This window comes from Phacochoerus africanus, chromosome 4, assembly GCF_016906955.1.
Source record: "Phacochoerus africanus isolate WHEZ1 chromosome 4, ROS_Pafr_v1, whole genome shotgun sequence".
NCBI lineage: Eukaryota > Metazoa > Chordata > Mammalia > Artiodactyla > Suidae > Phacochoerus > Phacochoerus africanus.
The window spans coordinates 100633107-100660174 of record NC_062547.1 but is presented as its reverse complement, the minus strand read 5'-3'; the positions used below and the strand labels follow the sequence as shown (position 1 = coordinate 100660174).

General features: G+C 37.1%; 2 protein-coding genes across 4 annotated transcripts in view; both read left to right on the top strand.

Moving 5' to 3' along the window:
* The window catches only part of FAM172A (family with sequence similarity 172 member A), a 416065-nt gene that overhangs the window by 282162 nt on the left and 106835 nt on the right, over positions 1-27068 (top strand). The window lies entirely within an intron of this gene.
* Positions 13-8422, top strand: POU5F2 (POU domain class 5, transcription factor 2). The gene has a single exon (XM_047778294.1). The coding sequence runs from the start codon at positions 6398-6400 to the stop codon at positions 7421-7423; it is 1026 nt and encodes a 341-aa protein (XP_047634250.1). The 5' UTR covers positions 13-6397; the 3' UTR covers positions 7424-8422.

Genomic DNA, 27068 nt, shown 5'->3' with positions numbered 1-27068 from the left:
AAGAAACCCTAAATTGAAGTTTTCTAATAACTTCTTCACTCTTCTAATTTACTTAAATTCCATGCTGACCTTTCCCTGTCATTCTTCTTCCTGCTTTTATCCTGTTCTTCCATACTCTCCCTGAAAGCCTATCAGTTCTTTAATACACTGTCTTCTTTATGTCTCGTCTACATTTCTTTCAACCGTAAAAGACAAATATCTTTCTTGAATTTAAATTATCACAAGTAATTCCACCACTTTATTTGGCTTATTTCAGTTCATAATTTCTTAGAGAGATTCCAGGGACATTTACAGAGGCCCTAAACTTATGATGGTAAGAATGCCAAAATCAATTGATTCGGAGTATCTTTAACAGCAAATAATTCTCACAGCACCTGAAAGAGCTCTGTCCTGTAAGCAGATATACCCTACTTCTTGTTTGCTTCTCTGAGCCCATTTCATTCTGAATTACTGGTTTCATTGGTCATAAGCTGTCATTTCTGTTAGGTATTTTTTACTGTGCAGTATAATAAAAAAAAAAAATCCCTAAACAAGTTGTGTATCTCCTGCTTTCAAGTGTAAGCAGAGTACAAATTTGAATGCAGAAGACAGTGACTGCACCCTGACTAGAGTAATCAATGCAAGAACATCCTTAAAGCTTTTCTTCTGTAACAAGGGCAAACTCAGCTAAAAAGTTTGTTTAAATCCTGCTTGGCATAACAAGAACCTTTAAACTTTATCTGCTTGTGACTATCTTTGAATATACCTGACTCATCACCAAAAAGCCTTTCAACTCAGCCCTGCTCAGCTCAACTGCTCTTCTTGCCTTATACCAATATTTTAAATTCTTCAAGGCTTCTAGTGAAATCTATAGGGTTTTTATACTTAATATTATTTTATAGCACAGGAAGTTCATAGCTCATGAATACCTCAGATCTACAAAACAAAATGGAAAGGCTTTTCTCTGTATACCCTGAATGTCTTTGTTTTCTCTGACTATGTGTTTGTGTCATATCTGTGTCCTGAGCTGTTATTTCTAAATAGCAATTATATCACAGTGGAGTCATTTTTTACAATAACGAAAAGAATGGCAACAAATTAAGCAACAACAACAACAAAAATCCTGTATCATCTTAATCTGAAATTAAGAAAATCAAGGTCTATGTTGGCAACGCATTATATTCTCTCTGTGTCTCATAGTTGCTTTCTATGTATTTTATAAGAGTAAAAGCATCTCATATTACTGGTATTCACAAACTCCTGTCCTTTCACCCTTGTTCTTGACCTCTTATCTCCTTTGCAAAACAGTGCTGTTGTTATCTGTCTTACGGATTTATCTTATAGTAATAAATGATTCTTTCAGTGACTACAGTGATGTAATTAACTCTTTTTCCATGTTATTACACCTTAATGTTCTTATTGTATGTACTTACCAACACCTGTCAGTTTTTCTTAACTGCCTGACTTAACTTGGATACTCACTTTGTCTTATACAGTTTTCCACTTGAAAATCTGCCCAGAGAATTGACAGTGTATTCTGAGGTAGTTTCATTGACCTCACTTGCTGTGTTGTGTGATTTCACTGTGACGTGGGAGGCATCTTTCCTTCCTATACAGACGTCACAGTTTTCCTAGGTGTCTGACTTTACTTCCTTAGACCCAAAGAGGTGTCTGGTCTCTAGATCTTGTCTCCTGCCTTTGCCTTTTGTCTTATTCCTTGACTAATGTGATTCTGGGGGACCTACCTATACCTGCCCTGCTGGTGACAGTGCCTTTACACACCAATGCCTGGTCAGTGCTGAGTTTACTAGGAGTTCTGCAGAGTAAGAAAAAATGAAAATTAGCACGATCTAGTCCTCCTTGCCCTCTCTGTCTGACTTGTACCTTATTCTTAGATCCTCTGATATGCTCTGTTGATTACATTACATTCAAATAGTATTTTTTTGGAGACTCCACTAGAGAAATGAAACTCCTCACATGTTCTAGAGCAAACCCGTCCTCTGTCTGCAGCATGAGCAGCTTTGGGAGACACACATTTGGAGAGATAATAAAATAACTGACCAAGAGGACAATGTAAGTCAAAACCAGCTCTCCCTCACAGCCAGGAGTTCTTATGCACCTACCATACTCAAAGTACTATGGATAGCTCATGCATTAGCACATTGTTTGGCACATAAGTACAAAATAAATGGTACCTATAACATCCATTTGGGAGGTTCCATATCTCCCAGGTGGGAGCTAAGACATGAAACTCCAGTCAACTTTTTAAAACAACCATTGTATCTGAGTGGACGGGCACTAAGTTCAGAGAGAAGGGAGATCACAGTGGTCCTGAATGTTGGGTAAATCTTTTCAAGGAGATGAAACATGAACCAAGACCTACAAGGATGTTTATTATTAACTTTGCCTCCACTGGTTTTGCTTCTTACTATTAGTGATATTGGCTGTTAGTTTTGCCATCTTAGAATAGAAGATACTTAAGGAGAGTTTAATAGCACAGAGCCTGATACCTTGTGCATTTCAATTTAAAACTTAACTTGCTTTTAATTCCAAAGATCTTATAATAGGATAATGTTAGCTTCCTCTTTGGGCAAGTGTAGCTGTCCTGCTCCCCTGAGTTTCTCTTCTCCATTTAGATTATAAATACATAGGGCCTGGGACCATGTGTTTCTTATCCTTACTTTATAGTTCCCTATGGATAAGACTGGCCTGATTCTTACACTGTAATCTAATCACTTACTAAGAGGTCTCTGTGTTTGTTGAAGGTGATGGATTAGCCTCTCAGCGCCCCAACCCAAACAGTGCTGGTTGTCTTGGGCCTTCCCTGATCTCAATTTCTGTTCCACATATGATCCTGTTTTTTTCCCTGATTACCACTTTTCTATAGCACATCAAACATACTTTTAAGGAGATGTCAAAACTTCTTTTAAGAATATATGTTTTTATTCGTGACAGCACAAATGCATAAACCAGGAGATAGGCACAGGGGCAGATGAGATCTGCCCAAGTACAGAGAAAACCTTAATTGAGAGTACCCATGTTAATTTTAGAACCCACCAAGTTAGCATAGCCTTGCTTTTTAATTTAGTAAATGTTTTCAGCTATTATGTTCTAACTCAGTTAATATAATAAGGCTTTCCTCAAATTAGGTTGAACTCACTTTGCCCATTTCACTAAAAATATTTTCATTCCAACTGTTGTTTCTAGACAACTAACGAACCAGTTTTCTCTGGTTCTCTTTTGCAAATGGGCTGGTTTCAATATATGGGCCTTAATTTACATAATTGCTCTCTTGTATTCCTCTTTGTGATCTACCTTTCATTGTGTTTAATAAACGCTGGTTGTTTTATAATTTGGCAAAAATAGCATGTAGGTATACTTGGAAAGAATAGATAGTGAAATTTTGAATATTGCTGCTTTTCACAGGCCATCATCTTAAAACCTAACTCAAGGCAAATGTGGAAGTTATATCACTATTAATGCTGCAGAGATTCATTTATTTAACATTAAACATATCTCTTGACTTCCCACTTTGTACCAGACACAGTTCCACATGCTGAGAATCTAGCAATGAGCCAGACACACAAGGACCTTGCTCTTCACCAGCATACATTCTAACCAGGATTGCATTGGAGATGCAGGCATTAAACAAATTATTAAAATACATACCCTGTGGAGATAGCAGTTGATTTCTTGCTTCTTTTTCCCTCTACCATTGCCTCAAGGCCGAATCTACAACCTTATTACCTGTAGTATTGAGTTGAATTTAATTTCATAGTACTACTACCCCCCTCTGCATAAGGGCCTTGTTCTAGAAGAGAGGGAAAAGGATAGAGAGATACGTAGCAGGGTCACATTTCTCAAACTGAAACTAAATGTGCCTTATTCTCAGAATTGTACAAGTGAAGATTCATTCAGGAAACATTTATTGAGCAGTGTATCACTCAGGGTTCATTATGTTCTAGGCTTTATAATACCTACTTGCATGCCCTGAAGTACCTAGTTGGAGAAACAGAGACATAAAATAAATAATTACTGATAAGTGTTATAATAAGAACATATATTAAGTACAAGGGGGGACCGCAAAAGCAATAACTAGTTCTGCCTGGGGGAAAACCTCACCATAAAATGTCCTCTAAACTGTGACTTCAAGGTGACTGGCAGTACAACATGCTTCATTTATTCAGGAAATGTTTACTGAGCCAAGCACAGTTGTTGGCTCTGTAGACACAGCAGCAAACTAGACAAAGTCCATGCTCTCTTGGCAGCAGAGAGACAGACAATAAATAAATATGTAGGTAAATAACTACATATTAGGTGATAATACCTGCTAATAACAAAAAATAAAATAGCTTACTAAAGGAAACAGAGTGACAGGTACTGCTGTTTTAGATAGGGTGGTTAGGGAAGGCTTCTCTAATGAGATGACATTTGAACGGAATCCTGAATTATATGAGAGAATGAGACCAACAAGCAGGGCAAGCCCTTTCTGGTAGAAGGAGCAGCATGAAGAAAAGCATAATAGCCATGAAAAGTGTGGCATCTTTATTACAAAGTGAAGTATTCTCACTGAGCATGGGGTAAGATGGAGCACAGAGGGCTTGGGGGAGTGTGCTAGATGAGGCTGGGAAAAGAAGGGCGAGAGAAGCCAGGTGGTGAAAAACATTGTGTTCCATACTCAGGAATTTTAAGGCCCACCTTGTTGACTCAGGAAAGAGGGGCTAGATTTTAGGGGGAGAAAATAAGAGGAAAATGAGATAGATTTTTGTTTCATTTCGTTGCGTTTGGTTAGGTTTGGTTGGGATTGGGGGAGGTTACCTCTAGCAGAATTATGAAAGATGAACTTGAAAGGAAAAGCAGAAGAAGCTAGTTTTAAGGTTATTATAATAATTCAAGTGAGAAATTACATGGCCTAAATTAAAACAGTAAGATGAAGCTAGAGAGGAGAAGTAGAGTCCAACTATTTTAGGAGACCCACTATGTAAGATCTGCTGCCTGTGGGAAAGTTCAAGAAGAACTTCTGAGTTTCAGTTCGGGTGACTGAGTGGGTGATGATGCCATTAACCAGCTCAAGGAACCCTGAAGGAGAGGCAGGCTTAGAAGTGCATATAATGAATTTGATGTGGGGCAATGGGAAATACAGACTGGATATTAAAAGTGAAGTCAGGGCTAAAATACAGATTTGGCTGTTACTAGCATTTCATGGAAATTTACAACAGAGAAGCAAGAAGAGTAGTCAGCATTGTCAGATATTGCGGACAAGTTAAATAAGATGAAGATTTGAAAAGCCATCAGATTTGACAATTGGAAGATCACCAATAACTTCATAAGACCAATTTCAGTAGATGTGGGTAGGGAAGAGCCTCATCATGGTTGAGTTGGAGAGTCACAGGATAAGATGCTGGGATTGTCCAGACAAGATCACTGTCCTCTCCTCTTTCCCAAAGCTCCTTCTTAGAATCTTTGAACCTGAGTTTGATCTTCTCTTCCCCCTCCCCCCTTAGCTTTCTCCACCCAGGCCCTAGGACCTGTTACCTGAGCTGGGGACATTATGGAGCTACAAATATCCCTTGGGTCTCTGATGGGAGAGGTGCCAGGGATAGGGAAGCCTGATGTCAGGTCATGCCACTTGAGACCTGTCCGCCAAGGGGGAAAAGATGAAATACATAGGTCTCTGTTGTATGTGGAAACTGTGGACCAGGAAGCTGAGGTAGGATGGGGAGCAAAGAACTGAAAGACTGGTAAACATGGGATTAGTTAGGAAACTTGGCCCCAGTGAGAGAGTGGAATCTGACAAAGTGTGGGGTTGAGGAGCAGAATCCGACAGTCAGCTGATGCTAACTAGAAATTCAGGCAGGGATGCTTAGGTTTCACAGGGGCTGAAGATGTGTGATGGAAAGATGTTGGCAGCACTCGTGACCATGAAGATAGCAGTGAGGTGACAGTGAATTAAAGGGTAGCATAAAGACCAAACCAAACAAAACAAAAATCTGGCATAAAGATATTTGACAAATATTTGTGAAACCAAAAGTAGTCATTGAGATTATGCAGAGGAAAGAGTTTAGACACCAGAGTTTAGAAGAACTGAAAGTTAATGCCTAGGTTCCCTTCAGGGAGAGCATGAAGGCACTAAGGGATCCCAGACAGCTTGGAGGTGCAGAGCCCAAGAGGGAGTTGGAAGGAAAGTTCAGGATAGAAGACTCCCTCCCTTAATCCTGGGGACTCAAGGAATTATTAGTGGAATCTACCAGCTTTCCCCACCTCCTCCTTAGTTCACTCCCTTGGCCTCAGCTTCTCCCGCCTGCACCGCCATCTCAGCCCACTGGGGGGCGGGGCTCGAGAGCGAGCTGGTGGCTGTTCAGAAGCCTCGAGAGCCATCAGTTCTTACCAGACTACCTGCTCTGAGCGGTCTTACCCCATGGCCGGACACAGGCCCTCAGACTTAGCCCTGCTGGGCAGTGGTGAGGGCGAGCCCGGTGGGCCAGAGCCCGGGCGGGTTCACACTCCGATCTGGTTGAGCGCCCAGGGGCCCCGCAGCAGACTGATGGTCCTGCCAGCGGCCAGACCAGGGATCTGCCCGGGCAGTGAAGTGTGGGGGGTACCCCCAGGCTCCCAGCTGTACGAATTGCTCGGGGGCGGGATGGTGCCCTTTGGGCCCAGAGCTGGAGCTGGCGAGGTGGGCCCCTGGTTCCCAAGCCCCTCTGAGGGCGCCTTCCCAGGGCCCTGCATCCTCCTGCAGTGCATCCCAAGGCCCGCTCTGCCAGAGGACATCTCTGCGGTAGAGAAGGAGATGGAGCAGCTGGCCAAGGAACTGAGAGAGAGGAGGATGACCCTGGGGTACTCGCAGGCCGATGTGGGGTTCGCTGTGGGGGCTCTTTTTGGAAAGATGCTTAGCCAGACGACCATCTGCCGCTTTGAGGCCCAGCAGCTGAGCCTCGCCAACATGTGGAAGCTGCGACCACTGCTGAAAATGTGGCTGGAGCAAGTGGACACCAAGAACCTTCTAGGCATATGCAAAATGGAGATGATCCTGCAGCAAGCTCGGAAGCGGAGACGCGCAAGCAGGGAGAGACGCATCGGAAACAACCTGGAGAAACTCTTCCTGCAGTGTCCGAAGCCCACGCCCCAGCAGATCAGCTGCATCGCTGGGCAGCTACGGCTACAAAAGGACCTGGTCCAAGTTTGGTTCTATAACAGGAGCAGGCAGGGCGGTCGGCCAAGCAGTGATTTCTACCCCCTGGCCGAGGTGGGGGCAGCCGGGCCTCCTTTCTCAGGGGGACCAGTGTGCTTTCCCCTGACATCGGGATTCCATTTTGGTCCCCCCCACTGCGGGGGGCCCTACTTTCCACCTTTGTGCTCCTATGCCCCTCCCGCTTTTCCTGCGGGAGGAACCCTCCTCTCTGCCCCGGCCACCACTCTGAGCTTTCCAGGGCTTTCCAGCTGAAGGGCCTGTTTTTCTGGGAAGGGCTAAACTGGGAAAACTGGTCCCTGGAGTTCATTTCAGAACTTTTGCCAAGTTCTCCGTTAGCTGTCTGAAGAAGTTAAGAATATGTAAGGGAGTAAGTTGGAAGTTGTTTAAGAAAATTTGGGGAGGGAAGTTGAAGTTTATTGCTGCTTTGTGTTTTTCCCTTTGTTTTTCCCTTTGTTTTTCTGTAGCACTGGCTTTAAGATGCATTACAATATGTAGATGGTTTTGGATACTTTGTTTCTCTCTCTTTCATTAATTGAAAATTGTATGTTATCCCTTGTGGTTATCAATAAACAGGAATTTTTTTTCCTAAAATTGAGTGAAAAACTCAAGTCACAGGTGTCTATTTCAGTATATCATTTTTATCAAAACCAAGCAGAACTTTGTGTGAAAGTCCAGGGTAAATCGTTGCCTCCAGGGGAAGGTTTGACCTGGGATAGGGAAAGACAACACAGAGCCTACCCAGAGCTCCTGCTGAAACACAAGAGTTTGCTTGTTCTCCCCGCTTTCTTGAAAGTTTTTTATTTTCTAATTCACTTTTTCATTTAGAGTACCTCAGCTTTAAGTAGGGGTATCAGTTCAGCCTTCCACCCAATGCAGTCACAGGTTTATCTCCTGTCTTGACAGTCCATTGCTTCTTAAATTCCTTTGCTACTGACATTGGGAATCTGGACAGCTATAGCTCACCTCAACTCAGCTCCAGCTTACTTCTCTGGTTTTAAGCTCAGCTTGCTTTATTCCCTGGGAATTTCCCTTATTTACTTTTGAGTTGTGATATGCTTTTTAAAGGATATTTGTGATAGCTGAGCCAACATTCCCTGGTGGCTTTTGCAGTGGTACATCTTAAATCGCTTTCCAATCTCCTCTATGAAATTGGTCTTTTCCAGTTTCCTACTTCTACATTGATCATTTGGGTCATCATACACTAAGCAGAAGTCATTAATCCCTCTGTATTTTCACATCAACTGCCATATACCTCCATGTAATATTTATGGTTTTATAATCTATCACTATATATTATATCTGAGTTTAAGTATCCTCTTTACTTACCAATCTTATCAATTTCTGTTCTCTTTCTTCGAAAAATAAGTCTTACACAGAATTTATAAGCATTTCAAAAGAGCAGGCTTTTTAACTTTTATTCTATTTATTACTGTTCTTATTTCCTAATTAACTTTAGCTCTTATTTTTATTGTTTTTTCCTAGTTTCTTCCAATGTATATCATTCCCTCTTTTCAATATATGAAAGTAGAGCACTAGTGATACACATAGGTTAGTGAAAGTGGAGCCAAACTTCAAAATTGCCTGGCTTTAAATTCAATAGTTGACTAAACATTTGCTTTTGGACTAAACCACTAAAAGTCATATAGCACCAGTCCCATTCTTCACTTTTCCTAGATAGCCCTTCTGGAAAGCCTTGGAAGGGAGATGTTTCTGCAGAGCGTTAGGCAGGGTTTAATGCAAGGATGAACAGTTGTGATTGTGCTGGGAATATTCAGCTCCTAAAAGCTGTGAGGAGGCTCTGACTCAAGTTCCTCCTTGAATTCTGCAGCACCTGCAGATTTGGCGAATTGGTAACAGGCCCTCAGTCTCAGGGAAAAGCTCCAAGGATCTTCTTCTACACCTGCACAGCTGCATCATTCCTACGGCGGCCAAACCTCTGCCTAAGCAACCACTGGAATGTGTCACTAGGCAGCTTTCACATAATTTAAAATAAGACTTTTTTTTTAAATCATTGGTCCTCTTGACTGTGAAAAGAGAAAAGACTGGACCAGGGAAACCTGTATTCAGAGAATTTCATATTATTCGAAGATTTAAGATTCATGGGTAAAAATCTTTTTTTTTTTTTTTACTTTTTAAAATTTTTATTAAAATTGATTTACAATGTTCTGTCAATTTTTGCTGTACAGCAAAGTGACCCACTCATACATATATAGACATTCTGTTTCTCATATTATCCTCCATCATGTTCCATCATAAGTGACTAGATATAGTTCCCTGTACTGTACAGCAAGATCTCATTGCTGATTCACTCTAAATGCAATAGTTTGCATCTACTAACCCCAAACTACAAGTCATGGGTAGAAATCTTAGTAATTGGATCCCTCAAAGAATTGAGAGAAAATAGAATCCCTCTTAGAATTGAGAGAAAATCAAGAGTGTTGTGTCAGTGGTTAACAGTGTCAAATGTACGGAGATCAAGACATATAAGAAATAAAAATATATCATTTCTCTAGTGAAAATGTCACAGGTACCCTTAGAACAATTTCAGTGGAGTAAATAATAGACGCAGATGCCAAACAACAGTCCAAAGTCTTCATATTTGTCAGATTTCTGCCACCTCACTTAAAAACATAAATTCCAACCACTCATTCAATAGGTTTTGTTATCAGATATTTCCTTGTATTTCCTTTAGACGAGGTAAGTATTCTTAACTGGAACATGCCAAACCCCTTTGCAGGATAAGCTGAATAGCAGAATAGTGTGTACATAGTAGGTGCAATTTTTTTAAAATGCGGTAGTGATGACCTTCATCACATTTTGAAGGGAACCATTACTGTTTTAGAATTTGAGAAACACCATTCCATTGACCATCTTACTTTTTAAAGTAAGATGATTCCCGGCTTTCTTGGAGTCTGTGTTTTCTCTAGCTCAGTATAGTATAAAGGCCCCGAATCACTTCTTATGTAAGTCTTTCAAATTCCCACCAGGTCCTGTGTTGATTATTACCTTTCTTGTTCTTATGCTTTTATCAATCCTTGGCACTTTAATTAGATTCCTATCATAAAGAATAATTTCTCCCTTTTGGAGAAGTTTTCCTGTCTCTTGTCTAAAAAAACTTGAGGTGTTAGAATATCCTTCCTTATTACAAAATTTTTTTTTGTCTTTTTTTGTTGTTGTTGTTGTTGTTGCTATTTCTTGGGCCGCTCCCGCGGCATATGGAGGTTCCCAGGCTAGGGGTTGAATCGGAGCTGTAGCCACACACCACAGCTCACGGCAACGCCAGATCGTTAACCCACTGAGCAAGGGCAGGGACCGAACCCACCACCTCATGGTTCCTAGTCGGATTTGTTAACCACTGCGCCACGACGGGAACTCCCTTATTACAGAATATTATCTTGCTCTTAAGGTAGCTTCTATTTAATTTCATACTTTAAAAATATACATCCTATATGCCATTGCTTATTACACTAAAACTGTGTCATAGGGATTTATTTTTCGGAACAGCCACTTTTGTTTATGACTTTCTTCTAAAAATAGTCTTGCTTACTAAATGATATTGGTTTCCTTGGAAGAATCTATTTGTGGTGAATTCTTTTTAGGGTGCAAAATTATTTTATCTGTGTAGAACAATGTATTTACAATGAAAAGTACAATTCCATTCCAGTAAAATCCTAGTGTAATGTGGGAATATTACTTGACAAAATGAGTCTAAACTGAGAAAATAAAACTTGGGGAAATAAGGAAATTTTGAAAGTAAAAAGTTAGGGTGGCCTTGTCCTACCAAGTGTTATGAAACAATCAATAATTTGAACACGGCGTTGTGGTCATGATAAACAAAATAACGGAAACAAATATTTGGCTATTCCATTCATGGGCATGTAAATTACTGCAACCCTCATGAAAAACCATTGGGTAATTCATATGGGTAGTTTTAAAATATGCTTTCCCTTTGACCCATCATATCAACTTTTATGAATGTTTGTAATTACATGTATGTGCACAAATTTAGTGATAAGGGGGTGGTTATCATAGCATTTTTTAAATTTAACAACAAAAAGTTAGAAACAACTTAGTGTTCAGCAAAGAGTTAAATAAATAAAAAGCAACACCATATCTGGTAAAAATAGACAAACTGTTCAGAAAAGATTGTTGAATAAGGCAAAACTGTTTATTAAACTTTGTAAGGTCATTTTTTTTATTTTTTAAGGAGAAAAGTGTATTACATTTAGGAAAAATATATACATATAGGTATTATTAGTGATTTTAAAAAATATTTTTTCTGTGTAGTATACAATTTAAAAAATCCAAGAAATATTTCAAAATGAAGACTCAAAAACATCTGGGATTCCTAAAAGTATTTATTCTTCCAGTCTTTTTTTTGTCTCTAAATGGTAATTTCTCATTATAAAGCAATATTTTAGAATAATAAATCTGGCTTTTTTATTTTCAGTCAGATTTCTAGTTTCCGTAAAGGGAAGCAATTCTCTAAACAGAGGAGTATTGGGACATATCAGCTAGAAAGACATTGCTGAGAATTAGGTTGTTTTTAAGTCAGATGCCCATTAGTGTTAAAGAGCTGTTGTGTAGCTCCATGAGTGAAGACACCTGCCATATGTCTGTTTTCCTGCACAACATGGTGATTTACAATTACAATTAGTGTGTTTATATACCTCAGTGTAGTTAACCTATATTTAGAATATAAGCCCAAATCATTTTCATGTGTCCGAATGTTTACTTTTCAATTTTAAAAAGCATTTGAAAATCATATCAAAATCCTGGTTTTACCACAGTAGAATTTTCCCTATTTGTCATGTTTGAAGAACCCAAATGAATATAAATGACATGTATGGATTTTGGGGTTTGAAGGCAGGGTCAGTTCCTGTGACTATAGCCCCAGCCAACTGAAAGATGAACTGTTGAGAAGTGACTCTACCCCAATACCCAGTAAAATCCTTAAAACAAGACATTAGCATTATCATGGTTATATCAATGATAAGAAACATTACAGGGAGGTTTGGGAGACTGTATGGTTTTCCTAAGGGACTTCCTCCAGAAAACAGTCCAGCAGATAGGTCTGTTGGTCTGCCATTTCACTTTTTAGCCATGAATCTGCTGTGAATTATGCTAATGGCAATATCAGCTCCTTTGACATTGAACTTGAGCTTCCTAGATTTCCTTCCCCCTACCCCGAGCTTCCAACAAAATTAGTAAGTACAAACCAGCTTCTCTTATTGCTATTGACTCTTCCACTGACTGCCTGCCAAAGACTATGTTTGGAAAAGGAACAATTGAGGCTTTCGTAAGAATTCACTGTATTTTAATAACCAATTATTGGGGAAAAGAATGGATATGTGTATATGGATGGATATATATGTTATACATATTACTATATGTAGAACTGATTCACTTTGTTGTACACCTGAAACTAATACAACATTGTAGGTGAACTATACTCCAATAAATTTTTTTAAAGAATTCACTACTCTTTAAAATCAATATCCCCTTCTAAATCTGTACAACTTGTTATATATCATTTCTTCTTTTCCAAAGGGGTAACTGTTTTGTCTAACAATGAGTCCCCTTCTTCCTTCTAAGATGTATGGTGTAGACCCTCTTTTAGAACTTGTTGCAATGGCCAGAGCAGTGTATAAGATCCATTAAGTGTAATTGTTGTCTTAGAATGGATTATAATGCTCCTGGAACAACTGTGAAACTTTGGATATTATTGATTGAGTAGTAGACAAGTCTTAACATATACCTTTGTTACTGAAAGAGAATTAGTTTCATTATACCATGTACTAATTTGCTAGGGCTGCCATAACAAAGCACTACAGCTTGGGTACCTTAAAGAATGGAAATTTGTTTTCTCAGAGTTTTGAAGGCCAGAGATCTGAAATGAAGGTATCACAGGGTTGCTTCCTCCTGAAGGCTATGAGGGAAGGATCTCTGTTTCAGGCTTGTAGATGGCCTCCTTTTCCCTGTGTCTGCACGTTGTCTTCCCTGTGTACATATCAGTGTCCAAATTTCCTCTTCTTAAAAGGCAACCAGTCATTGGATTAGGGCTACCCCAATGATCTGATTTTAATTTAATTATCTCTGTAAAGATCCTCTCTCCACATAAGGTCACATTTAGGAGCACTGGAGGTTAGGACTTCAACATATGTATTTTCATGGGAAACAATTCAGCTTATAACACCAGCCTAATTACAAGTTAATCTAGGTTCAATTATTTGTTAATATAGTCATTCAGCAAGTATTAATTGAGCACCCTCTATAGCAGATTGTATCCTCAGTGCTAAATGCAATAGTGACTCATCCTGATCCTCAAGGAGCTTAAGGTATGCTGAGATGTCCACATCAAACAAACAAGTGATGACAACTTGTATTAAATATCATGGGGTGTCAGGTATTGGGGTTTTCATTTAGATTTATAGTCCTCTTGCTACGTGAGTGTTGCCTCTGATAACATCAATTGTTAACAAATATTCTAAACCAGAGAGACTGCAAAGGAAGTATGATCTCATAGCCAAGGCATAGTTTGCAGACAGGCATTTCTGAGTTCAAATCTCAGCTCAGTAACCAACCATTTCTGTTGCTTGAAATGACTCACTTTTTTCAGCCTCGGTTTCTCATCTGGGAAATATGTCTAACAGTCCACAGGGTGAGAATGCTAATAAACAAATAAAATTGGGTCATATAAAAAGAAACCCCTTGGACTTCCGTTTTATACAGTAGTCACCCAATAATTTTTCTCCATGGTATTTTCATTGTACCTTGTGTGTGCTTTTATTGTAGCTGATAAATTGCTCTTCTGCATCCTAGGAAATTTCACATAATAGATGCTCAGGTATTGCTAGCAAAAAGTGAATAAATGAAAAAACAAAAAACAAAGACAGTAGTCTGAATTGCTAGAAAACTTACTTGAAATTGTAATAACTGGAAAGCAATTATAAAGGCTGTCTCCTTAGCTGTCAAATAACAACTCGGTAAGGGAACAGATGACAAGGTTTTGATTTGAAGGATTTAGTAAAAGACTTTTTGAAAACCCATATAACATTACATAATGGAAAGGTATGATCAAAGAATGCACCACAGATTGAATATGGAGTCTTCAAGAATACAGAGTACAGGAATGCAGAGGAGGGTGACACTTTTCCTCCTACTGTGATTACCACTTAAAAACCGTCCTTTCTGATCTCCTGCTGTGGTCTCAATTGTCTCTCTCAAATGCAAGTCCAGTCCTGCCTTTCTTCATATTATCTCTTCATTGACCACTCTAGCTTTTCTGTCCAAAGCCTACTACATTAGTTTGCTAGGGTTGCCATAACAAAGCCTCAGATCGAGTGGCTTAAGGAAGAGAAATATATTGTCTCACAGTTCTGGAGACTCGAAGTTCAAGATTAACGTGTGGGCAGGGTGGGTTCTCCCTGGAGCTATGATGGTAGGTAGTATATGGTCGAGGCCTCTCTTGGTTTGTAAGGGGCATCTTTGCCCTATTGTCCCTTTACGTTGTCTTCCCTCTGTATATTTTTCTGTATCAAATTCCCCCTTTTATAGGGACACCAGTCATATTGGATTAAGGCTCACCCCAAAGACTTCATTTTAACATTCTTACCTCTGTAAAGAACCTATCTCCGGTTCTCCTATTCTGAAGTGCTGGGAGTTAGGACCTCAACATATCAATTCTACCTGTAACTAACCCACAACTCCTGAAACAGAGAAAATGTAGGGGGATGCTGGAACACAGAAGGACATATTTATCTTTTTCTACAAAGGAGTTAAATAAGGGTTGGTATTATGAAAAGGAAAGAGCATTAGCCATAGAGCCAGATAGTCTAGGTCCACGTTCTATCTCCAGGCCACTCACATAGGGTAATGTCACCACTCTACAGTTTCCCCCTCAGGAAAATTTCAAGAAAAATCATGTTTTTTCCCCTCCCTTTATGGGCTAAAGAATTACAGTAGCTATTTATTTCTATCTATTTTAGGAGCAGAACTATTGAACTATCCTCAGTAAGACTGAGAAGCATTATCTTAGGAAGAAAATTTTGAATATTTTGATAAAGATATGATTCTCACTTTCCCCAGAAAAATTTATATGTGAGCCTATTGAGAAAACCCTGTCACTTTCTGCTAAGCTTTGCCAGCCAGTAATTTCATCAAGCTAATGTAACAAGACAGTCAAGTGACTTGCCTTTAATTTGTTGTGATTGTGTCATATTTATGAAAAGCAGAGCCAAAACAGCTGATAGCAAGTGTTTAGACACTGATTGTTTTCATAAATAGTTTTAAGAACATTGCTAAATCTAAGCAGACACTAAGTTTTCTCAGTATGTGAAATGTGAATCATTCTTTCCATAATAATGTCATTAAATGCATGCAAATATCATAAATGATTACCTTATTTCAAACATTTTTATGGAACCAGTCTGCTTACTAAATATGTATTACCTTTGAGATTTAAACTAAAGAGAAGATGTAGGAAAAGACTTACCATACAGGGATTTATTGTGTTGTTCTTTTCTCTCCTGAAAAGGTAATCACACCCACACCCTAGGTAGAAAAGAATATTTTGCTGCTTCTCTATCACATCATTAAAGTGGTTAATCTAAAGCCATAAATTTTTGTCTTCCAGGCCAAGAAATTTTAAGTAAAATACTAACGAGAATGTTGTGCTTTTAAATGAGAAGTGAAAGAATCTTTATCCTTTTTATTTCAGTTTCCAGAAATGGCACACTCCATAAAAAAATTGTATCATTTTTATTTTTAAACTGAGTTTCTTGCATTAGTCAGTAAACAAGTTATTTGGTGAACATTCCCTGTGCACATATATACACCATGTGAACATTTAGGAAACAGAAGGTGCTTGAATTTGTGAGATTTAAATATTTTCTCACAGTTGATCCAGTGATACTGCAGTTGAAATAAAACCACATATAAATGAAATACCACTTTCCCCTAAAAAGCAAGCATAGATTGTCTACTATTGTTTTAATGAGGACAACAATGTTTCCATTTACTCATTGGAACATCTTGTAAATCACTCCCATGTTTACCTCCATATGCATTCTAAGACTCAGCCATAAAACTTGACCTGTCCTAATCACAGATATGCATATACATTTAGTTACAGAGTCTATCCACATGTATTTTTATGCTGCTAATATTCTTGCAAATATTAAATTTTGAAAGTACAAATAAAGCAATAATTTGGTTTCTTAAAACCATTTAGGTTCCTAAAAAACATGTGTACATACAAGCTAATATTCATATTTTAAATACATTATGCAAAATATGAGCTATGTAGATCAAAGGTAATAGAGCAGAACATGGCAAGCAAAGGGATAATGCCCAGTATAGAAGTTGTGGGGCATCTCCCAGATATCCTTGCTGTGGCCCCAAACCAACTCCTGCTTTTCCTCCAGTTCCACATTAATTGGGTCATCACATTGTCAGAAGCAGTAGTGTTGTACACTCTGCTTCCTCAGTAATTGACTATCTACTGATCATCTATTAAGGGCCAGGCACTGAAGATTAAGAACCAATGAAGGAGCACATAGGTCGCATAGAGTACAGAAGCGAGAAAAACCAAGGGTCACTTCATCAGTGGCCAGAGTTAGAGGAAAGGACAAAAGAATTACACAGAGGAAGAAGCATATAACTCAGTGAACAGTATCCGTCCCATTAAGAACAGGGGCAAATTGAGCTAAGAGAGACTTGAAAGATAACTGGATATTAAGTGGAGGGTGCAGGAAAACAGAGAGGGAAGACCAAAAGTCAGGAATTGGATGAAAAGTAAAAGGTTACAACCAATCTAGGCTGTGATTGGTTACTGCAATTGATATTTAAATGCTAAAATTTAAGTTGTAAAAATTCTGACAGCTACAGCAAAAATTTACATAATTCTCAGTATGTGAACCTAATGATATGCATCTTTCAGAATACATTGGGGAAAATATTTTCTCAACATTAAATTCGAAGATTAATATGTCAATCCTAAGGAAACATTGAACAGCACAATAGGTCATTTCTTTAATTGTAGTACTTTTGTTGATTTTGCCATTTAAAATAAAATCATTCTTCATGTGACTGGTTCTTAAATTGACCTATGACAAATAGGTGGAATGTAATTGACTTGAAAAGTTGTGTTAATTTCAGGAGTAGGGAAAAGTAAATCATGTATACATATAAATATATCCATTCTTTTTCAGATTCTTTTCCCATGTAGGTTATTATACAGTATTCAGTAAATTTCCCTGTGCTATACAATAGATTCTTTTTACCTATGTGTTTTATATATAGTAGTGTGCATATGTCAGTCCCAACTCCCTAATTTGTCATCCCCCTACACAGGTCTCCTTTGGTAACCATAACTTTGGTTTTGAATCTATTTCTATTTTGTAAGTTCTTTTGTAGTGTTTTTTTTATTAGTTTCCACATATTAATAGTCTCATATGATCAGTCTCTCTAATTTCACTTAGTATGATCATTTTTTGGTCTATCCATGCTGCTGCCAATAGCATTATTTCACTCTTTTTTATGTCTGAGTAATATTCCATTGTATATATGTACTACATCTTCTTTATCCACTCATCTGTTGATGGACATTTAGGTTGCTTCCATATCTTGGCTATTGTAAATAGTGCTGCAGTCAACATTAGGGTGCATGTATCTTTTGAATTATGGTTTTCTCCAGATACATGTCCAGGAGTGAGATTATTGGATCATAAGTAGTTCTATATTTAGTTGATTTTTTAAAATTTTTTAAATGTTTTTATTAGAGTCGATTTGCCATGTTGTACCAATTTCTCTACAGCAAAGTGACTCAGTTATATGTACATACACACATACGAACACACACTCACATATAGTCTTTCTTTTTTCCATCATGGTCTATCCCAGGAGATTGGATATAATTCCCTGTGTTACACTGTAGGCCCTTATTGTCTACCCATTAGATTTAGTTTTTTAAGGAACCTCCATACTGTTCTCCCCAGTGATTGTACCAATGTACAGTCTCACCAACATTGTAGGAAGGTTCCCTTTTCTCTACACCCTCTCCAGCATTTATTGTTTATAAACTTTTTGATGGTGGCTGTCCTGACTGCTGTGAGGCGATACCTCATTATAGTCTTGAGTTGCATTTTTCTAACGACTAAGGATGCTGAACATCTTTTCATGTGCGTATTGGCAGTCTGTCTGTCTTCTTTGGAGATATGTCTGTTTAGATATTCTGACCATTTTTAATTGGGTTGTGTGTTTGTGTGTGTGTGTGTATGAATCTGTGTGTGTGCATGCATGTGTGTGTGTGTAGGCTATATGAGATCTTTGCATATTTTGGAGATTGATCCCTTGTTGGTCACTTTGCAAAGATTTTTCGCCCATTCTATGGGTTGTCTTTTTGTTTTGTTTATGGTTTCCTTTGTTGTGCAGATTTTAAATTCAATTAGGTCCCATTTGCTTATTTTTGTTTTTATTTTCAATAATCTAGGAGGTGGATCAAAAAAGATATCGCTGTGATTTACATCAAGAGTGTTCTGCCTATGTTTTTCTCTATGAGTTTTACAGTATCTTGCCTTAGGTTTAAGTCTTAAATCCATTTTGAATTTACTTTTATGTATGGTGTTAATGTGTGTTCTAATTTCATTCTTTTACATGTAGCTGTCCAGTTTTACCAGCACCACTTATTAAAGAGACTGTTCTTTCTCCATTGTATGTTCTTGTCTCCTTTGTCATAGATTGGTTGACCATATGTATATGGATTTGTTTCTGGGTTTTCTATGCTATTCCACTGATCTGTATTTCTGGTTTTTGTGCCAGGACCATACTGTTTTGATGACTGTAGTTTGTAGTACAGTTTGAAGTCTGGGAGCCTGATTCCTTCAGCTCCATTTTTTTTTTCTAGATTGCTTTGCAAATAGCCTGTCTTAATACTAAGATCCAAGGCCCTGCAGGCCTTTCTTCCAGGAAATAATTTTGAAAAAAAAAATAAAATTTTTTACTAGCATAGAGCTTCCAGATGGTTTGCCTTTGTACTACTGATCAGGAAATCTAAAGAAATTAATAATGAGCAGATCCAGTGGCCTGGCCTCCTCAAGAGTCAATGTCTTCACCAGATTTTTCATAAAAAGGTATTAATCAGTTCTTTTAAGTTTATTACAATAGCATAAGAAACAGTACAAAGAATTTAATTGAAAAAAAAAACCTCAGACATCAAAGAGTGTCTTAAGTAGTTGCCCTAGTTGCCTTTGTTTACAAATATATATACACATACACACACACATAGTCATATTGATATATATCTGAATATGATTAAAAACCTCATTGACTGTCATAGAACACAGCCATTCTATCTCTGCCCATGCCCACGATTCAAAAGAATGCCTACCATGATGCTGGAGATAGAAATCAGTAAACGTGCATACCAAACAACTGACTTAAGATAACTAATCAATTCATTTTTGTTTTGTTATCATATGAAATAAAATATTTGATATAACATCATTCACAGTGATTCTAAGAACCAAAAAAGCAAAAACTTATAAGAATCACTGAAAAGTATTTAGCAAGACATAAAGAGCAATGTAGTGCTTTTTTGGTTTGTTTTTGTTTTTGTTTTGTCCTTGTCCACTATACACAGAAATTCCTGGGCTAGGGATCAATCCCATGCCACAGCTGTGTCCCAAGCCATAGCAGTAGTGACAACACTAGATCCTTAACCTGCTAGGCCACCAGGGAACTCCTAATGATACTTTTTTAAAATAAAATTTAAAACCTATAGATCTCCAGTTATTAACGCCAGTATTGCTTCTATCTGAGAATATTGAAATGCTTTAAAACATTTATATAATCTTTATAAAACTTCATAAAACAAGTCCTTAGTATCAGTGTAGAATTTGAAGATTAAATATTTTTCCAAATAATGCCAACTCACCAGTGTCAGAAGCCATCAATAAACACAAAAGTCTTGACACCCATGCTTTGTCTTTAAATACTGAGTGGCGGTTTTTAGCTTAAGTTGTTTTAGCAGACAAATTTTGCTTCAAAGACAGGCCAAAAATCTATCAGGATCCAGCATTGATAGATCTAGTTCTTGTGAATTTCTGTCACTTCTGAAAATCCCCAAAGCCTGAATAATGAAACATTTGTTAGTTGAATAACTGTAAGAGGTCTGTTTGTGGTAGCCGACTATTTGTTTGGGGCATTCCATTGGGAAATTGCCTTTTCAAACTTTTACTACCCACAGAGAGCAGCTAGATGGTAGAGAGCCTAAAAACTTGAGGTTTCTAAAAGTTAACTATGTTTGAATTTTATAGGGATATTTAGGAAGTAGCAGATAAGTGATTATTTTGAGAACACTGAGATATTTTTATTGAAGTACTTTATAGCTCAACTTGAAGGGGAATATAGCTCATACGAGTCATAATAACAGATGACAGTTATTTTCCAGTCAGTTCCTAAAGTGGTTTGCATGTTACCGTTCAAGCAATATGAAAATTCATTCTAGAAAACCATTTGTTTTCCAAGGCCTTCTGCTTTCTTAACCAAGAGAACAGACATACCTAGCTTTCAGTTGTTTAGGGGTCAATTGTATATGCAGGGCATAATCTATAGTAAAACCATGAGCATGGTCCAGGTCTTGTTCTTAGTCTTTCCCTTGTTTTCCAGTACATTTCTGTGCCACTTTTTCCCAACCAAACTTTTATGTTTTCAGCAAATGGCAAATCACTTTTAACTGTACCTAAAAAAACAGCTGGAGAATAAATTACTTCTCCTCTCCCAGTACCCTCCTTCCATCATTATTTTAAAGTATTAGAAAAATTCAACAAGCATTACTTTGCCCTACCCTTTTTAGTTATCTATAGCAATCACATGGATAATCCAAAAATCTCTTGCCCTTAAACATGTATTAACACTTTCAAAATACCACCATTCAAATTTACTTTTTTATTATTATTATTTTATTTATGTAGTTATTTTACAGATTCAAATATGTACACAGGCACTGCTGTGGGTTGGGTTCAATGCCTAGCCCAGGAACTTCCACATGCAGCCAAAAAAAAAAAAACCAGAACCAACCAACAAATATATACACATGAATTCAAATATACACACGTAAATACCAGTCTCGTGTTTTATACGAATTGGGGAAAAAAAAAGTAGAATATAATCTGCCCTTTTCAATTATTGTGTTAGTACAGACTCTCCCCATTTTAAATTATGTAACTTCACTTCAAGCTGCCTCTTCCCAAAAAGTCACTTATTGATTCAGGTGTAGGTCTACTTCTGCTACTACTAGATACGGGGGCTCAAACTCTGTTACCAAGACTCTCCCTCCATCCTTCTCTTTAGCTATTGCCCTTGTTTCTTGCTTTCTTAATACAGACAGGGAGGATAGTTACAAGCAGTTGCAGCATCTTGTATTCAGCATTACACCCCCTGCTCCCGAAAAAAAGCTCTAGCCCTCAAATAAGAATCTTAGTGGGTACTAAGAGTGATGATCCCTGAGCTTATCACTGAAGCCAAAGAGATTGAACAATAGAGTTGGCTGTGTTTGGCCAGCCAGGGCCAGCCATATCTATGAGGGTGTTGGGACTGGGGCAGGATATTGTAATTGATAGCCCAACAAAGGACTATGTGAATTAGAAAAGAGTGCTTCCCCACAGAAGGGTTTTGGGTATGTCCACCAAGGTTATCCTTGTTAGTTTCTCTAGTCTCTCAGAAAATTTAATGTATATGCCACAATCAGATGCTTATGTTATCTGATACAGAGAGAAGAGAAAATATGGGATAACTAAATACAAGAATATCCTACATTTTGAACACTTGAACTGATCTAGCAGCAGACTGTTATTGGAGTTTATGAGTTACAGTAGTTTGCACAGTATCGTGGGTCATTTGCTGTGTCTGGTGATTCCTGTGTGCCACTATACGGAGAGCCTAATTGCAGTAGTATTCATTCCCATCAATACTTTCATGTCCTGGGGTGGCACACACTGATTTACTCATCTGTACTCTAAATAGCTTAGTAGCATCTGTATTATAGACCGGTTTTAACATATGAATATATACAGTCCACTAGTTCTTCCTATTTATCCTACTTTATCCATTGGTACAGCCAAATTAATCTTTTCAAGGGACAGCTGCTGATGTTTGGGGGGTTGTTTTCCCAGTAGTTAATTTCCCTCTTGGTCATACTTTCATTTGGTATCTATCTTCTAACACATAATAATAGATTGTAATAATCAGTTGTCTAGAAATTCTTTGGGGCTACCAGGGTTCTATACTCCAGGAAAAATTGTCCCTCAACTCTCACAGATAAATATATTTTGTTTTAGGACTTAAACTGCAGTGAAAGTTAAAATCTAGGGCCTATTTTTATTATTCATAAACTATTTTTGTATCTAATTCAAATGATAGGTTCTTTCAATCTGTTTGGTTTTATTCTTTTCCCCAGTTCTGTTTTTTCTATTTCTTATTCCCCTAATTATTTTATTATATATGATCTCCTTGTCATCTGCCTTCAATCTGCCTTCTCATTGGAAAGAAGTGGAGATATTAGTTAATCAACAAATCAGTCAAGCAAATTGAAAAGCTTCAGTTTTTCTTCCTTTTCTTCTATCCTCAGAGAAGATAGAAAATGCATGATCAACGTCCTCTCAATGTTTTATACATAATGAATGTAGCTAATATAAACTAGTGACTCTATTTTAGAATTAGCTCTCACACAAAAAAAAAACTTATTCACTAAGTATATTGACAGACCATTCAACTTATTATAAAAATGTTGTGTTTCATTGTGATTACAAGGTACAATTTTAACTACCTTAAGTTTAAATTTAAATGTCTTATATTCAGTGTGATAAAAAAGCATTGGGTCTTACCTTAATTGGCAGTGTTTTTTTCTCAATAGTACATGGAGTAATGATGAATCGTAAAATCAATGGCATTTTGGGTTGATGACACAGAGTACTCTAGTTGTCTGTCTTCTTTTTCCTGTTTCATCTAAGCTAAAATTCCACTGGTCAGCATCTTTTAAGAACACTAGGTTTGGTTTCAAGATTCCCTTTTGTACAGGGCAACCACAAATCAAAACCAAATATTACAGTCACGAAAACAAAAAAGAAAAGTACACAAGCATAAAATAAAAGGAAATCATACAAACAAAAAAAGAAAGGAACAAAGGAGAAACATAGAATCAACTGAAAAACAAGGTTTAAAATATCAGTAAGTACATATTTATCAATAAGAATCCCTTTTGTAAAACCAAGTTTCTTTTTGTAACATTAATAGACACTGCCTAATGTGTCTATTATAGATTCTATATTTTATACAAAATCAAAATTTTGTTATTGCAGTCCTCCATGATGCAGTGGGTTAAGGATCCAGCATTGTCATTGCAGAGGCTTCACTCTCTGACCTGGGAACTTCCACATCCTGTGGGCATGGGAAAAAACAAAAAATTTTGTTACTGTGTTTGTTAACTCAGAGCACACTTAGATTAACAGTACTTTTCAGCCATCATTTTCACAGGTTTTTCTTTTAAATATGCACAAAAAACACTAGTGTCCCTTAGATATTAATAATTTATTTTTAAGATTTAGAAGTAATGTTATTTGTTTCTTTTAAGCAAAAATAACATGATATTAAGCTACAACTGCTATATGTGAAACTACTTACATTAATCTCGATAACTCAGTTATGACTCTCTTGCTTTAAATCTCTTTGGTATGTTTCTGTTCTGATTTACTGCCTGGTTTAAAGATTAATGTTACAGGGTAATTTATTGCAGCTTCACAGATGGTATTTGAATCTTTGTAAATGGGCTTTGGAATCTATGCACAATTCTATATAATGTTAGGTTACCATCAATGTAAATGTTGAACTTAAAATGGTTCTAAAAGATTATGATAGAAATTTCATTATCCCTTTCTAAAAACCATAAATTTTGAGGGGATTTCATGGGCTACGTATTTTTACTTCACTAGCATGGTTAAGGTATAACTAGCTCCTTCTATTTGAAATCACCAACCCCTATATGTTGAAAATAAACATAAAAAATAAATTACCTCTTTTTAAACTATTCTAATGTTCTAGTCACAGGAGAAGTTAACTGTTCTTATTTTTACAGCTTCCTACTTGAAATGCTTTATAGAATCCACAAACACACATTGCTTTTAGTGTCTTTCCTTTGATGTCTATAAAAGACCCATTCAAAACTGGAGGTAAGTGCTCCTAATGTGCACAGCAGAATTTGGCTAAAGTTATTTGAAGCTATTAGAGATAACCTTTCTCTCCATGTCTTTTGAGGGGAAAATGGTACCAGCAATACCAGTTAAGCTGTAATTAGTGTAACTAACAACTAATAAGAAAGAGCAGACTAGAGGTCATTCTTAAGAATTTAAAGGTATTAACAGGTTAAGGTTGTAGGGCATCCTATCCCTCAGCTTAATCTGTTGCCCTAGCTGGTGAGATTTGTTGAAGTCATCAGTGCCCTTTAACCCTGAGGTGTTGCTCTCTCATAATTTATTGGTCACATGCCAAGTTCCTCTTTCCTGTCTAGTGAGATGACTTCGGGAATGGCAAATTCATTTTAAAGTTCTTGCTACAAACGCCTGCAGATTTCCAACCTTTTAATGTAGATAAAGGATTACAGATTAATTTGCTTTAATGTTCTTGTCCTGTAATCCTTAGACTACATTGAAATTGTCATTTTGCTACCTTACAATATGATTTGTTGAGAGCATTTAACATGTATTATAAGAGGAGCGCTTAAAATCTAACTATTAAATCAGATGTTGTGTAACTGATTCTAATACATACTGAATATTCCATTTTTTATGGGCTACTTCTTCAAATTTAATTGCTCACCAGTGGCTTTTGTTTATGTTTACAGTCAACTCTAATGCACTTAAAGGATAAGAACTTAACAGAGGAATAAGCTTTTGTTTTCATGAGGTATAGTTAACCCCTCTCTTCTAGTACCTGGCTTTGAATTCTTCCTCATCTCCTTACATAATACCGACACATAAACAAGAGGAATGCCATAGAACTTCAGTCATTCTTTTCGTTTTCCCATTAAAGTCATTCATGTAAGATTATTTCTGTAGCTTCTTTCTACCTAGAAAGGTTTTTTTTTTTCTCTTTTAAAGCATGAAGCAGCAAGACAACACTATTAAGAATGAGTCAGAAGGAAACTTTCTCTTTCAACTTTTTTTTGTTACTACCTTGATCTCAGACTATCCTTACTATCATATGTATTATAGATTTTTTTCAAACTATAGATTATTTATTACTCATGAAGTAAGCTGGAACAGGCCCCAATGACTAAATAAAGTTTTAAAGTGGAAAGCATCAAACCACATGAACCTAAAGAAAAGAAAATTTGCAATTCAAGTTTTCCTAGGTCACTGGACACATGGACATCCAAATACTTAAAGAATATAGACTTAAAAATTATAGTTCTCATTTAAATATCACAAGAAATAATTAGTATATATTCTTCCTTTGAGTCCTCTATCAGTGTCTTATGTGCATATCATTGGTGGTCTGTGGATGAGCCACTTTTTATTTTAGTATTTAATCGTTTATTCTACTATGTATTAGAAAAAGATATTAATAACATATGAAGCCCTTTTCATGGACATTATTGCTTTGGACTAGACAAATAGAAAAAGGGAATTGATACAAGTAAAATACTAGATATTTTAATAGTAGTGATAATTTGTGTATATGGCAAAACTCATAAAAGTATTACAAAAATGAGTGAAGTTAGGGAAACAATACCCTATCTAAACATGTTTCTTCTACCCAAGAATTCATAAGATCCTACATGCTTCATTTCTACATGCTATCTGTTGGTCATCATTTATTTATGTGTATGTATAGATAGACTTGGCAGTTTCATCTTTTGTTTCCAAAACAAGCCAGCTTCTCTGGGATTCAGTTTTGAACTAGATGGTGTCTGAGGTTCCTTCCAGGCAGGATTATCAATCGTCAGCTGATAAATTCTCAGGATTGGGAATTAAATATGTATAACTTGATATAAGCAGTAGTTAGCATAGTAACAACCCCAAATCATCCGTTGCATGTGTGCCAGTGATTGATTCAGATGTTCTAATAACAAATGTAAGAAAGTTTTTACATATCCATGTGCTTGCCGCAAATTAACAAATAATGTTACTTGTCACATCTGTACTTTAAAACTTTAAAAAAATAGAGAGCAACCTGGTAGTACTTAAAGTTCACACAGACAACAATCTTTTTTCATACTAGGATTTCCTGAGCAATGACACCAAGGACAGTATTGGAAAGCCTTATTTCTTTTCCTCTTCCATACTATCTCATGATTAACTATGAGAGTAAGACATCAAAGCTGAACTGACTTCAAAGCCTGTAACACTTATGGTTTCCAGCTATTACTGTAACCGGCCGCTTCACCCGAACGGCAGTTCATCTTACAGAGCTGCCTCGCCAGGATCCACTCTCTCTTTCCCACCTTCCCCTTTTCCAAACCTATCAAATTAAAAACTACCCCTTAAATGAATCTCAAAGTTAAACCAATCTGAAGAGTTAGCATATTTGTTTAATTTTAGGATTTTTACCACTAAAAAATAGACCATATTTATTTATTTATTCGCATTTCTCCCAATTATACCTTTTACCACAGGGCTTTAGGCTATGTTCACAGTAAACATATAATGTTCTTCATTATGTTTATTTTAAAAGTATGATAGACACATGAAGGTAAGATCGTGCACACACCTACCACTTTTGCTAGGTTTACAAAATAAAATTTTAAAAGATGAGTCTGGTATTTGACCCTGAAAATCAGTGTAAAGGAGTGAAATCTAAAACATAAATTGCCAGAGTTTCTGTTGTGGCTCAGTGATTTACC

Bases quoted from the DNA above. Each gene is read 5' to 3' on its own strand.
- POU5F2 (XM_047778294.1), top strand. From the start codon at position 6,398: ATGGCCGGACACAGGCCCTCAGACTTAGCCCTGCTGGGCAGTGGTGAG.